At 38.6% G+C, this 15,256-nt stretch overlaps 1 protein-coding gene across 3 annotated transcripts in view; it reads right to left on the bottom strand.

Annotated features, from left to right (window-relative positions):
- foxp4 (forkhead box P4) overlaps nt 1-15,256 on the bottom strand; it is a 147,057-nt gene that overhangs the window by 45,011 nt on the left and 86,790 nt on the right. For 2 of the 3 annotated variants that reach the window (XM_051912426.1, XM_051912423.1), the window contains 2 exons: nt 11,424-11,510; nt 2,851-3,004 (listed from right to left, as the gene is read on the bottom strand). In XM_051912426.1, the coding sequence (XP_051768386.1) occupies nt 2,851-3,004; nt 11,424-11,510 (241 nt within the window). The remainder of the gene's footprint in view (nt 1-2,850; nt 3,005-11,423; nt 11,511-15,256) is intronic. The other variant, XM_051912424.1, reaches the window with a different exon arrangement.

Genomic DNA, 15,256 nt, shown 5'->3' with positions numbered 1-15,256 from the left:
ACAAAAACTTTTTTTTTTTTTTGAGGTGTGAACTTGTACTGTGTGCTACTGTTTCACCGCAGCTCGGACTACATTACACTTTCTGTTTACCATCTACATATGACTAACATTCAAAAGTAGATGGCCAATCACAAAGCAACATTAAAAATTCCCCTTTGGTTTCTCATGTCTGCTCCCTCCTCTAGCTTCATGCTTCACAACTCCTGAAAAAAAAAATCTGAAGAAAAGTTTGGCATGGTGATCACAAAGCATTAAGCTGAGTCCAACAGATCTGGTTGCGCCCTTTGGACAGGAATTAAAATGACTTACTGTAACTGTTAAGTGAATATTACAAAGAAACAAAAGTCATGCTGGCTAGCAGTCTGTCTAATGCAGTGAGTCACTTGGGTTTGAAACTCCAGCCTTTCTGAGGGAATGACTGGACACGCCAAACAAACACGAAAACAACAACAACGGTTGGCGCCACCCACGGATCAGAGAACAAATCCTTTTCAGCAGCAGCTACGGCCAAGCATGACTAGCCAGAAGAATGCGCATGGTTGGCTGGCCAGTCATAATGGAGGGCTTCTTTTCAGAGAGGGATTGTGGGGAAATTCCATGATTCTGTTCTGTCGCAGGATTTGTTGAAGGGATTCCAAGAGCCCAGAGTTTATTGTTCTTCAGACCCCTTGAAACAATGACATAAGCAACAGGAGTGGGAGGTGGGCGCTGGGGTCTACGCCAGAAAGATGCCAAAGCCAAAAGTTTACAGCTGTCGCTAAAAATTATTTTCATCAATCTGTAAACCTTCCTTTGCTTTGCTCTCTCCCTTTCCTTTTTTTCCATCAGACTACTTTTCCTAAAAGCAGCCGTGCGCATATGTGTATGTGTGTGTGTGTGTGTATGTGTGGTAGGCCCACTCAGGGTTCCGGATGACGAGTCTATGTTTTCTTAAGACTGAAATAATCAGAGATGTCAAGAGCAATGGGCGAGAATGAGAGTCAAGCACTCTAATAAAAGACCGGGATCATTTTGGAGGCCCTATCGGCAAGAGTGGCAGGGATTTCGGCATGGAAACTGGAGTCGGCTCCCTGTTTGTTCTGTCCTGTTGAGGCTCTTGTAATGTTACGGCCGCAGTGGAACCTGTAAAAGTTGATGTGTCTAATTTCAGCGGACGGTGGCCAGTTTGCAGTCAAGATCCATTTCTGGTTTGACCCTTTGACAAAATGAGGAAAAATGGAAAAATACATTCAAATCTGATCCAAAATCTCCATTTCCTTCTGTAGGATAAGCTCGTCTGGAGCGTGTAAAACTCAAACACGCACACACATAAGCCCCCTCCCGGCTTGTGCACAAAGCCCGGTGAATTTTGTGGCATATTTTACCTATTATCCAAATGACTGCCTTCCACAAAACCAACAATCAAGCTTTGCTTTTATCTCTTTATGAGCTGATTAAGTTAACAAGCTTCACATGTGGCTCTATGGACATGGCTGTAGTTAGTCTCCGGGGGGCTTCATCCTGCTCTAATAGATTGAGATGATAGCTCATTGCCAAATTTTGGAGCAAGAAGAATGAGGGATTCATTTTACAGCCAGCTTTATTAGCATTTAAGGTTGCGCATGTAGTAGCGGGGCAATTTGAGAGCATGCATGTGTGTGTGTGTGTGTGTGTGTGTGTGTGTGTGTGGTGGAGGCTGACTAAGGAAGAATAAGTGGGCGGCGGACGCAGGTCTGGCCTCAGCCTGAGACTGCCATCTGGTCCTGGGCTATGGGTATGAACACAGATGCTGCATTTATTTAGCACACTGCATTTCCTCCAGAGCTCCACTTTCCTTTAATAGGCATCACTAAAGGAGCGAATCAGACGTTCTGTGGTGTTTTTCTGGCTGTTGAGGACAAGAGGAGAACTGTGAAAGAGACAGACCACCAGGTTGAGAGGCCTGCGGTTGTAGCACCTCACCCTGGGGCTAGATGGAGTCAGATTTTTGTGGCTAATATTGACCAGCTAATGGAGTTGGGGAAGAGTTTTGCACTTTCAAAGATATGCATTAATTTAAGTGAGTCAGTATTTGCAACAAAACTGGCTGAAAAAAAAAAGATTGAACCCAAATTCTCTTGAGGACAAAGGACATTCTTCCCATGTCACACAAAAAGCAGGTGATTCTAATTGATTTCAATAGTCTGACATTAACATGTTACTAAGCTTAATGGCACAACAAGCAAAAAAACAAATATTGCATAAAATAGTACATTTTTAATTACACTGTAAACTATTTTAAGTGATATAAAAATATGTTTATTTATAATACATTGATTTGACCATTGATGAATAACATTGTGCACATGCTACATATACTACTACACATGTGTATGCAGTATAAATACATATCTTCACATACTATATCTGCCTTTATACTATATTTGGCATGTTCCTTTGACTGTTTTAATTTCTTTCAACTAAGGCCTAAAATTAACATTCACACCCATAACATTAACATTTGTCTCTTTCCACTTATTTTAAGTAAACAAGTTACAAACAAGTGAAAATCTGCTAGTGCAGTAATTAAAATACGCTTATATTCAAGATACAAACTGCAAAAACAAGTCTGAATATTTTATGCTGTGTTGATTCTCATAAACTCATCTTAAGTATTTTTAGATATTTTAACTGAATTTGATTTTTATTTTTGGAATCTGGCAGTAACCGTGGCCTCAAAAGCTGGCAAAGTGTCAGATGAAACTAAGCAGATGCAGTTTGCCATCCAGGTACTGTATCATAAATACATAGTATTCGGACATCCAATCATTTGACACTTCTTCCCAAGCATTGTTTAACAGATACTGAGTGTAATTGCATTGGTATGTGTACCTTGCTGCAGGCTCTGAATGGGTACTGCTCCTTGGCCCGGCTGTAGGTTCACCAGGCCCTGTCTTTGTAGATTCAGAATGTGTTGCTGCTGTAGTTGTTGCATCTGGATCAATTGCTGTTGGAAAGCCAGCTGTTTATTCCCCAACTGCTGCTGCTGAGAGAGAGAGAGAGAGAGAGAGAGAGAGAGAGAGAGAGAGAGAGAGAGAGAGAGAGAGAGAGAGAGAGAGAGAGAGAGAGAGAGGCATGTTAAACAACAAAACAAAGAGATGGGAAAAGCGAGAGGAAGAGACTTGGAGAGCTGCAGGATGGAGAGGGCGGGAAAGAGGAGACATTCATTGGTTTTTATAAGCCTTCAACCTCGTCCAGGACATGTTTAGATAGGACATATCCTGGAATAGAGATATTTTCCCCGCCAATCACCAAAGCACTTCCTGAGGCGGTAGACAATAAGCAGACAACAAAACTCTGAAGCTCGGTTCAAAGTGTCGAAGTGCATTGTGAAGCCTTGTGCATTAAGAGATAACGCATTAATCTGTGAGTGACAGTTCCATGTGGTCTAGGACCGACACCAAAGACACGCTTACAAACACGCTTGTTCATTCCTGTGTGCAGCAATCTGTTAGCATGTGGTTGGCTCGCAATTAACACAGCAATAAACAGTGACTAACAACATCTGTGTGCAATGTTAAGAACAGTTACAGATTATATGACATCAGATGTTTATCATTTTACGATAAGGCTTGGTATTTTTTCATTATGCATGAAATCTGTTTTGTGAAACTTGAGAAGCATGACTCCAAAACTCTTTCGCTGTTTCATAAACAAGTCTCAATGTGTGTGGATAGTCATCATTCAGCTATCAAGAGATTTATTTTTGTTCCAGCTGACTTCTGGTGACGTTTAACAAAGAGATGAAAAATGAGCAAAGCGTTTTATCAGCTATGACATAAGCACAGTGTACTCCAAGACTAGCCCTAAACTTGTATAAAAAAGCCTTCAGATCTTTAGCCAGAGGTGGGAAATAACAGAAAAAAGGGCCAAGGTGGAGAAAAGGCTGGAAAAAAGCTATTTAAATGTGATGCATATAAATTATTATGCTTAAAGTGACCTAACATGGCATCATTGACTCAAGCAGTGAAAGTTTGGGCTGGGACTACACTACCGTTCAAAAGTTTGGGGTCAGTACGATTTTTTTTTTTTTTTGAAAGAAATTAACACTTATTTAATAAGGATGCATTAAAGGATTAGTTCACTTTCAACTGAAAATTAGCCCTTTACTTGCTCTCAAGCCATCCTAGGTGTATATGACTTTCTTCTTTTTGATGAACACAATCGGAGATATATTAATAAATATCCTGACGCATTCAAGCTTTATAATGGCAGTGAACAGGGGTCACGAGTATGAGCTGAAGAAAGTGCTTCCATCCACATCCATCCATCATAAACATGTACTCCACAGGATATTTCTTAATATTTCTCTGATTGTTTTCATCAGAAAGAAGAGAGTCATATACACCTAGGATGGCTTGAGGGTGAGTAAAGCTTGAGGTAATTTTCATTTGAAAGTGAACTAATCCTTTAAATTGATCAAAATTGAGAGTAAAGACATGTATAATGTTAGAAAAGATTTCTCTTTTAAATAAATGCTTTCCTTTAGAACTTTCTATTCAATAACAAATGCTGAAAAAAAGTCATTGATTATAATAAATATTTCTTTTGCACCAAATCAGCATATTAGAATGAGTTCTAAAGGATCATGTGACACAGAATACAGAAGTAATGATGCTAAAAATTCAGTTTTGCCATCACAGTAATATATATTATATTAAATGTTAAAATATAAAATAGTTATTTTAAATAATAATAAAACTAAACAATATTACTGTATTTTTGATTAAATAAATGCAGCTTCTATTAGACTTCTTTCAAAAACATTATGAAATCTTACAAACCCTAAACTTTTGAACAGAAGCTTTTGTACCTGTTTTTCTGAACAATGGAAGATGGGTAGTGTTTTGGAAACCTTTTTCAAAGTATACATGGTACATGGTTCACCTTTAAAATAATAAAATAACACACCTATTTCTAGAGCAGAGAGGTGCAGATTTGGGGAGTTGAGTGTGTGTGTGTGTGTGTGTGTGTGTGTGTGTGTGTGTGTGTGTGTGTGTGTGTGTGTGTGTGTAAGGGTAAGGGTGAGAGCTATGCGATACATGGCATGTGCCGATAAGGTCAGTTGGTGTCGTGGTGATAAATGTTCTCCTTCCTGAACTGGCCTGAGTCGAACCACTGTTTCCAGCGACACGCTTTTTGATGTTCCCCCAATGAGAGATGGGCCTTATCTCCTTTAAGATAACGGCACAAAAAAGTGGAGGGGAGAGAGAAAAAATGTTGAAGGAGGGAAGGAAAATAAAAAAGGAAAATAATTAAAGGTAGTTTCTTAATCTCACTGTCAGAGAAGAGTTTGAGGCCGTCACCCGGGGCACAAGGCCTCATGGGAAAGGGCCACATGGGTCAACATCAACAGAGAAGAGAGAAAACACAAGCCCTTTCCAAAACATACTGAGCTGCTTTGTTCCCTACACCCTACATAAGCAGCTGCCTTCAAAAGGCAGCATCCTAACAATCACGAATCCTCATAAGTGAATGATTTGGAATAGGCAGCAACTCCACACAAGAGACTTAGAATTTATCTAAAGAAATTTCTTAACTTCTTTCTTAATCTGGCCCCAACTCTCCGTGGAGGGCCACACCTGTTCTCTTCCCTAACTTTGAGACTGACAGATGTGATAAAAGTGTGAACAAAGAACAATGTTAACACACACACACACAACTAAACGCCAGTATTCAGCATGTCTATCCCTCTCTTCTTCCTCCTCCTCTTCATCCCAGTCTCCTCTCCTTTTTACTTCCCTCCCTGTTTCGGTCCCATGGGACACAGTTCAAGTTCTTTAACACATTGTGTCTGCACGCTGTTTACATTAGATGCAGTTGAGTGGCTAAAGCTAGCGGAGTAACAGGCCTGTCAGCTTGATTTATGAGCACATCAAACAGAGTTTGGGCACGCCAGGCCCGACTGACAGCGCTACTTCATTAGGCTGACTCCAGGGTGACTCCACAGCTCAACCGTCAAACTGAGAGAGAGAGAAAGAGAGATAGAGAGTGGGTGAAAACAATAAAAAACAGAAAGAGAGCAAAAGTCTGGATTGATGATGCAAAAATGTGTGTGGCAACCATCTCTCCCGCTCTTCTATCTGTCTATCTCACCTCTCAACCTGCTTGTGCTGACTGGCAGTGATATGGGCGGCAATTAAAGCATCTTTTACTGAGGGAGAGCATAACGTGTCATCTCTCCATATTCAGCTGCTTTACAAATACAGAGCCCTGAGTGTGAGCTTCCGATTTCAATCACAGACAATATGAACAGGTCGTGATTGTTGAAGTATGATGCTAATAATGACGAATGAAAGGAAAATAAAATATATTGATGAAAATTGAGGTGGTGGTATTATGGCCAGAGATGCAGTTTGCTTCATGGATTCAGGGGTCAGTTTCCTGTGGCAGTTGAACCAACAGCATGGCAGAACAAGGAAAGGTAGGTTTCAAAGGACGAAGGGCTTTAAAAGAGGGCTAGAGGGATGAGAAACTCCACACGTTCTTGTGTTTCTATCTTCTTTCGTCTCCTCACGCCTGACTGCTTTACTTTTAGTCCAGTGCTGTCAGTGCACTCGTCCCCAGGGAAACCCCACTACATGGCAGACAACACACACACACACGAAACCTTAAACATGACTAACTATGCTTATATCTGATTTTCTTTGCTGTGATAATCCAGACAGCACGCATTTATCAGCATGAATAAATAAATAAATAAATAAATATTTTATTTAATTAATTTTATAAATAAAATATTATAAAATTAAGGCTGTCAGAACTTATTTTTCCAGTTTAACGCATTACATTTTCGCAGCATCCGTTTTTTTCTGTCATCATTTGACTGCGCAACAGTATATGATAACTTTATCATTCATTCGAGTGATATTAAACCATTCAAGCGCGATAAGAACTCAAATCTATACTGGTGTGCTGTCTGTGAAGCGACTCTCTGTGAACAAACACCCGAAACATGCACACAGAATGTCGCTTCATTTTCTCTTTTAAACGAGTTAAAAAGTGTTACATAAACGTTAAGAGTTTTGAGAAAATAGGATGTGCGTCAGATCCGCGTCATGTGCAGCAGGTCTTAAAGTGACAGCAACCTAATAAACCTGCTGATGTCTTCATCATTAATGTTATTCAAAGAACAAAAGACAGTGAGAATCACTCACTGCTCTTGACTGAATCACTTTTGTAGCTTTAATAAGGATTAATCTACTGTATAGTCAACTTTTAATTTATGCAGTGTTTGATTCAATTTCAATTAATTGTGATTAATCACAGAAAAATGTGTGATTAATTAGTTTCTTTAAATAGATGATAGCACTAAATAAATTAGATAAAAATAAAAATGAACCATTTAAGTATAAACAATTTGATTTTAATATCCAACATCCAAGCTAAAATAAATAAAAATAATAGTAATAATATAAAAAAGTAAAATAAAAAGTAACTAAAAATAAAATAAAAATAATTAAACCTATTTTAATATTAATTCAATTTTAATTTGAGAAAAAGCATAACATCTTTAAGCAAAGAAACTACAGGTGGTGGTACACACTAGATTTCCAACCTAATAAAACTGTGTGGTGGGGTAGCAGTAAGCAGCACTTAGGTTTCTTACCGAGACAGTAACGCAAAAGCACATGTTCAGTATGTACGACGGGACTGTGGCATGTTGGCCAAGCATTCTCATCTACATTAGTGTAGTTGCGAAGGGCCAAATTTCAGGCCGACTAAAGAGACCCTGAACAAACGTGAGCTGATCCGCGGGGAAGAGGAGCTGACCACTGCCCTCCCGATTTAATTTCCCTGCTCTCTTACCACTCAGAGAGCACACCATCTCCCTTGCTCTAATATTTAATAAGGGAAAATGTCTGAAAAACTCCTGAGGCCTCGAATAAGGTTAGTCATGCTTTTTTATACCTTTCCCCTCCCTCTCACTTTTCAATCTTTTTCCTTTTCTTTTTTTCCTTCTGTCTCTGTCACGTTCCTTGACTATCTGTGGAAAATGTCAGGATACTGGTCTCATTTGAAGAGAGTGTGTGTGTGTTTTGCTCTGTGTACGTGTGTTTCGGGCACCTTGTGCAATTGCCACGCATTTGCTCTATCAGTCACTATGCTGTCTAGGGCATATCTAACAGGTCTTAATCCCTGTCCTGCATGGCCTATAGCATCCTCCTCCACCTCAGTCTCTCACCTGCTATGAAGTCAAGAGCTCATTCATTTTTTTGATCCTCTCAGTCACACATACAGAGGACTGAAAACCACCCTCAATCCTATACAGCTTAGATGGGAATTGGCCTATTTGTGGTGGAGTTGTTAGCTGAGTCCATAAATACAACTGAGACTGTAGATTATTCTCTCATTTAAACCAGTTGAAGGTGGTTTGCTAGTCTCCTAACATGGTGGTTTTTGGGCACTTTTCAGCTGAAATCCCAGCTGGGAGATTACACCGCATTCCAAATTATTATGCAAGTGACATATCAGTAAGAATTCAGTACAATAAACATTCAGATTTTAGTTTTTCTAAGAAAATGTTTGTTTGTTTATTTATCCATGTCTTTTTAGATAACTGGTATCAATCTCAGACAAAATAATTTGCCAGGTCTATGGAAACCCTACTTAGAGGTTGTTCCACATTATTAAGCAAGTCATAGTTCTCATGCAATATGGGGAGGAAGAAAGATCTTTCTGAAGATGAAAAGCATGACATGGTCCAATGTTGTGCAAAAGGCATGAAAACAACTAATATTGTGTGAAAACTGATAGGGCGGCTATAGGGCAGCTATAAAAAAGCCAGTGTTGAGCAGCAAACCGGTATTTGAAGCTTCTGGTGTCTCTGGAGTCTCAAGAAGCTCTCCATGCAGGCTGGCAGTTGTGCGTAAAGATGCATTTTAGCCACCACTAACCAAACCTCACAAAGAGAAACATTTACAGTGGGTGTAGAAATACATTTTCAAACAGTTTTATTGCTGTGGTGTTTTCTGCAGCATGGGATAGTGCATAGTGCATTGTATTTCAGAAGGCACTATCCTCCTTTTTATACCATAGCTGAAAATGGCCAGTTATGAACTCCACATATATTTGCAAAAGTCATTTTGACACCCTCAGAGACCCTAAAGGGACCTTCCATCTCACTTCCCAATATTCCAGCCCAAATCATCACCCACCAGCTCCCTGCTGACGTCGCAGTCTTGTTGGAACGTGGTGGCCATTCACCAACCATCCAGAAATCCATCCATTTAGACCATCCATTGTAGTACGGCATTAGTCAGTGAATAAAACTATTTAAAAATAAGTCTTCATGTATTTCTAAACCCACTGTAAATGTTTCTCTTTGTGAGCTTTGGTTTGGAGTGGCAGAAATGCATCTTTACGCACAACTGCCAGCCTGCATGGAGAGCTTCTTGAGACTCCAGAGACACCAGAAGCTTCAAATACCTGTTTGCTGCTCAACACTGGCTTTTTTTATAGCTGCCCTTTTAATACAATTATTTTTTTGACAGGAACTTTCATTAATAAGCCTTTATCTGACTGAATTCTGCTGTGCTCTAAATCACTCACAAATCTTATGATAATTCGATAATCTCCATTCAGTTTTCACACAATATTAGTTGTTTTCATGCCTTTTGGACAACATTGCACCATTTCATGCTTTTCATCTTCAGAAAGATCTTTCTTCCTCCCCATATTGCATGAGAACTGTGACTTGCTTAATAATGTGGAACAACCTCTAAGTAGGGTTTCCATAGACCTGGTAAATTATTTTGTCTGAGATTGATACCAGTTATCTAAAAAGACATGGATAAATAAACAAACAAATATTTTCTTAGAAAAACTAAAATCTGAATGTTTATTCTACTGAAATCTTACTGATATGTCACTTGCATAATAATTTGGAACGCGGTGTAGTTAAAGCAGCCAAAAAACACCTTAGTCAAGCTTGGAGACAATCTTTGCAATTTTAAACCAGCTAAGACTGGTTTGAACATTTTGTTTAGCAGGGATTACCTCAATTCCACTGATCTCCTTTTATTTAAACAGTCTACTATAACCTGCATTTTGCTAGCAACTGTGTTAGCAGCTATGTGCAGCCATCTCTGCTGTTTTGATGGTTCTGGGCTCTTTTCAGATAGTTAGTCTGTAAAACCATCTGGCTGACCAGTAAAACCATCTTAACATCAGTTTAGTGAGGTTAGGAGACAAGTTTGGGGAGGCTGGGAGACTAACTAGACCAGCTTAAAAACCAGAAAGCTATCTTAGGTTGGTTTGAACAAGGACTCACCTCAAACCCACAATCCACTGGTCTCCTTTCATCAACACATGGTACCATAACTTGCATCTTGCTAGCAACTGTGCTAGCAGATATGGGCTAATCTCTGCTGTTTTCAGATAGACAGGCTATAAAACTAGTTAAACCAACTTAACACCAGTTTGTGGAGGCTGGAAGACTAACTAGACTATCCTAAACCAGTTTAAATACCAGAAAACTGTCTTAGGCTGGTTTAAGGTGATGTTTTAGCAAATAAAAAACCTTGGTTTTCTTTCATCTACACAAGCTATTGTAACCCGCATGTTGCTAGAAACTGTGCTAGCAGCTATGTGCTAATCTCTCTGCTAAGCCGTTTGTTCATTAAGTCCTTGCAGAAACTCCTTGATTAAGTTGTATCAGATATAGCTAACGCCACTGACACACAGGCCGCAAAAGTTTGGATTTCATTTGACCGCCAGATTAGCGCAGATCTCCTCTCCCGCAGTGCGCAGACGGGTGATTATGCCCTCGCCTTTGTTGTGCTGCAGTCTTATCCTCAGTGATCCAACATGATTCCCCCTCACCTTCATTACCCAGATCAGGTCCTTCTCCTCCTCCAGTGCCTTAATTGACAATTAAAGAAACTCGTCGACTCCACCATAGTGGGTTGTAATAGGGATTTTCCACTAGGCTTAGCAGGCGGCGACTTGTAAATTAATACTTAACGAGTATTAGCGGGGAAGCCCATGGTAAGGTTTGGAGCATGACTTTGGTCAACGGCAGAGAAATGAAAATCCATATTCCCCAAATGTCTTAATCCGCATTTTTGAATCACTTAATACACAAAATGCAATTGAGTGCTTGAGAGAGGAGGGAAAAACATACGTCTGTTTTCCTACTGAGGATTTCATGTAATGCTCAGTGATTACAGAGCCTTTATAAGGTCTGTGCCGCTCAGTGCAGCACACAATCAGTCATTCAATCACTTCACATATGAGAATACACTTATTTTCAAAGAGTTGGTTTCTGGCTTTCAAGAGGAACTGGCCTCTGCTGTGTGACAAATGATGTGTCAGCCTTCTTGAGGATGCTCATCTAGGGTGCTATGAAGGTGAAGTACACTGTGAAGTGCACTACAGAAGGGAGGAGGACAGGGGTGTCTCACCTCTTTGGCCTGCTTCCCTGCTTGCTGTTGCTGGGTAAGGAGCTGGAGGTGCAACTGCTCCTGTTGCTTCTTGTAGTACTCTTGCAGCTAAACAGAGTGAAAAAGAGAGAATGATTTTAATTTGACAGAAATGTAACACTATTCTGCAAAAAAAAAAAAAAAAAAAAGGAATAAATTAATAAATAAACAAAACAAACAAATGATTGAATAAACCGCATCAGATATTAAAATCTTATTTTATTTACCCCATATTGGCTTAAGCATAAATCTAACTAAACTGTTAAATTTATGTTTACAAATATTATTAATTCAAGATATATTTTCTGAAAACAATTCATAATATTTTTTGCTATTTTGCAAAGCTTATGCAAAGTCAGTTTATTTTTTATTTATTTATTTTTTTGCTTTAAGAAAGTTTAGATATTTTACTAAAACAAGAACATTTGTAATTTTTTTAGTGTGAGAAAAATATGCAAACTTTGGTGTTGCAAGGCCATAGCACAAATATGCAGAAAAAAAATGAGCACTTCAACAAAAACATCAATAACATACGCTTTAAAACAAAAGCAGATTGATGTGTACTGCAAATCCTAGTATGAAGGTCGCATGTATTGTACCTTTTCTCTCTATTTCCTTTATTACCATCTGCTTACACTGGAAAAAATGTGGCGCTATCAAATGAGTCACATGACACTGGGTTTTCTAGGATGAGGTAGCTGGGTGCAAGGAGTCACATATGTCTAAAGGCATCAAAAAAAATGAAAACAGGATAAAACAAGATCAGCTTCTTGCTTAAGGGCAAAAGTGCCTCCATAATAAGGCATATTCATCTTTTTTCAGCATTCCTCTAAAAGGCAGCTTAAACACCTGGCAGGTGGCGTATGAATGTGTCCTGTAAATCATCTGTCCACCCTTCTCTTGGCGTGGCAAACCTGACAGTGTGGAGACAGGCTTCCTTATTTATGATTGACTGAAGTAAAACACACAACACCTGTCTGGGAAAGCGCTGGTAAAACTTGCCTTTCGCTTCTAATCTCTGAGCAGTTTTCATTATATCCTGAATTACAGTTATGATTAAAACACAGGTGGGTAGAAACCAGACAGAGATCAGCACAAAAAAGTCAATTTATGCCTTAAGCATCTGAGAGGTCTGAAATACAGACACCTGCCTGATTCCTACACTGATGCTTCCCTATTCCTGGTACTATCCATTAATTATGTGCAGGGAAGTTTATTATACACAAAATTGCCATTGTCAAATGGAAAAAGCACCTTTTAGGTGTTTTTCTGGTTCTGTTTGCTTGCGTGAGGGGTTTATGTAGTTAATAAAGAACAGAAAAGGTGTTTACACATTGGTTACTTATTCAGTGCTCAGTTGAATGGGTCTCTATCTCCTCTACACAGGTAAACATAGACCTGTATGTGCTTTATCACTTTGAAACACCTCGCCATGGCACACCTTGGTCTGATTAAAAGCTTTGGGAACAAATCGAGGCATGTGGGAGTCAATGATTTTAAGTGTGTATAGTAAGGTTAGGGGTATGTTTCATTCTTCAGAACAATGACAGTTATTAGACAAAAACAAGAAACAGGTGTGTGGGCAGAACAGTAGAGATAGGATTAATCATTTACAATTATCAATTACTAATTCTGTGAAAACTTTAGGAAGTGTGAAAGTGTTATTATTAGTTGCTAAGGCAAACATCACTATTATTATTCTTCATACTTCGAGTTGGGGTCTTATTGAAACTTGTTAACCGAGGGTCTATTGAAGATATAAAATGTTATGGAAAGTTTCATCACATTTTATTGTAGTTAATGTTCATTCAGATAATTGGATATGTCATGAAAGTTTCAAGAAGTAACATGCCTTTGATGCTCACTTGAAAACCTGGAAATAATTCTCAAAAATGTTCCACTAAAACAAGAATAAACTGTATATGTGTGAGGCTTACACTGTTGAAGGTTTAAAATAATACACATTCACAATAATACTCTCTCATTTCCTGCATTTGAAGGAGAAAAAATATTAAACATGAGAAAGGCTTCCTGTTACTCTACCATGTTTACTTTCGCCTATTTGAACTAGCTGCTACTTTCAACTAGCTACTCTTTTACAAAGTCCTAAATGAGACTGGCTCGCACCCACTAACACTGTCATTACACATCTCCAACCGTAGCTCTGGCTAACCGCAGTGGCCACCGCAGACCCACCGCTGTTTGTTTTACTTTCAGATTATTAATTTACTCAGGAAAGCCTATTAAGATTAAAATCTCAGCTTTGCATGGATGACCTATCTGACATGGAAGTACATGTTGACCGAAAGAGCAGAGCACGGAGGCCCTTGGACACGCAGGGGCTGTGGAGGAGCGCCTGGGGGACGGAGGCTACAGCTGGTGGAGAAAAGTAGAATAATGATACCCTCATTAACTCCTTATCACACATACTGTTTACAGATGTAATGCAGGCTTACTCAAGGAATGAGGCACTTAATAGTGGGCTACATCCCAAATCACAACCCTGTGTACAACTCTAAAAAGAAAGACGTGACACAAAGTACTTTAAGTGTACTTTTAATACTTTGTGCGACATGCTCAAAACAATTTCTCTAAACAAATTCTTTCATAATTATTATGCCTGCAGCTTCTTTTTTGACCTCAAATTAATTAAAAAAGACTAACTGGAATATTTGTACTTTTTAAAAAAAAATCATTTGACAATGCAGGAGATTTTAAAATGAACTATTTAAAATGATTCTTTTCACCATTTAACCTAAAATTCTAAAATGTTTAACCTAAGATGTTTGGGGACACTTGAAATACATTCAAATTTTATGGAAATACCAGAAAGGAAACAAAAAGTTACCATTCTCTACAATGGTTACTTTAAATACCACATTATAAGAAATATTAATCTGAAATTTAGGTGAAGTGTGTGAAAGGCTGAACAAGGTTTAGACTTCCCCTGGCCATGGACTTGAGACTAGCGTAGAATTTTCTCATTCAAACCACTGCCTACTGCTCTTTCTGATTGCTTTTAGAGGGAAAAGGCTCTGTTTTTTTCCCCATAATAATAGAATATTGGTGAAACATATTTGGCTAACGATATTTTACGCTCTGGAGATCATCGAAGGTTTCTATTTACAAAGTGATATCTGTTGATTTTGTAAACGCAATGGCCAATCAGAGGTGTTTAAGGTAGCACTGAACAAAAACTCAGGCATTTTGAGCGGTGAGTAAATTCCAAGTTCTGCACACTCTCAAATCCTCTCATTATAACAAACAACAGGTTCATTGATCGTGATAAACTGAGACGAATGACAGCTTTTTTGTGATTATAAAGTGAAGCGCTCTTTGCACGCTTTCTGCCATGCCAAATCACGCATACAGTATGCTTGCTTTTCTGTTAAAATTAACAGTGGTTTGTGAATGTAGATGCTTTAATAAATAGTTTATAAGGAGCGTTTATGCTGGGATGTGTAGGTTATGCAGTGACATGTAACTTGAAACTATTTCAAGGAAATATATTTAAATGAGTTTTTAAAGGGGAAGCGCATCTTCTTAGACTTACCCTGGAGTTGGCTCACCCTCCGCCTAAAATTAAATTTTAACATTATACAAAACGGAACTTGAAACAATTATATTTATAAATGACTATCACCCGGAGACCCACCGCCTTCAACTATTTTTTATTTTAAGTCTTTGGTACACTTCAATGTGCTACAGACGTACATATTTTTATTACCATTTGGTATGTTTTTTTTTTTTTTTTTTTTTTTTTTTTTTATTGTGTTGTTGTGAAATTTAAGAGCTTTGGTAGCTTATGTTTATGA

The sequence above is a fragment of the Ctenopharyngodon idella genome, chromosome 11 (assembly GCF_019924925.1).
Source record: "Ctenopharyngodon idella isolate HZGC_01 chromosome 11, HZGC01, whole genome shotgun sequence".
Lineage (NCBI taxonomy): Eukaryota > Metazoa > Chordata > Actinopteri > Cypriniformes > Xenocyprididae > Ctenopharyngodon > Ctenopharyngodon idella.
Note: the sequence above shows the minus strand (reverse complement) of the source record. Positions and strands in the feature narration are given on the sequence as shown.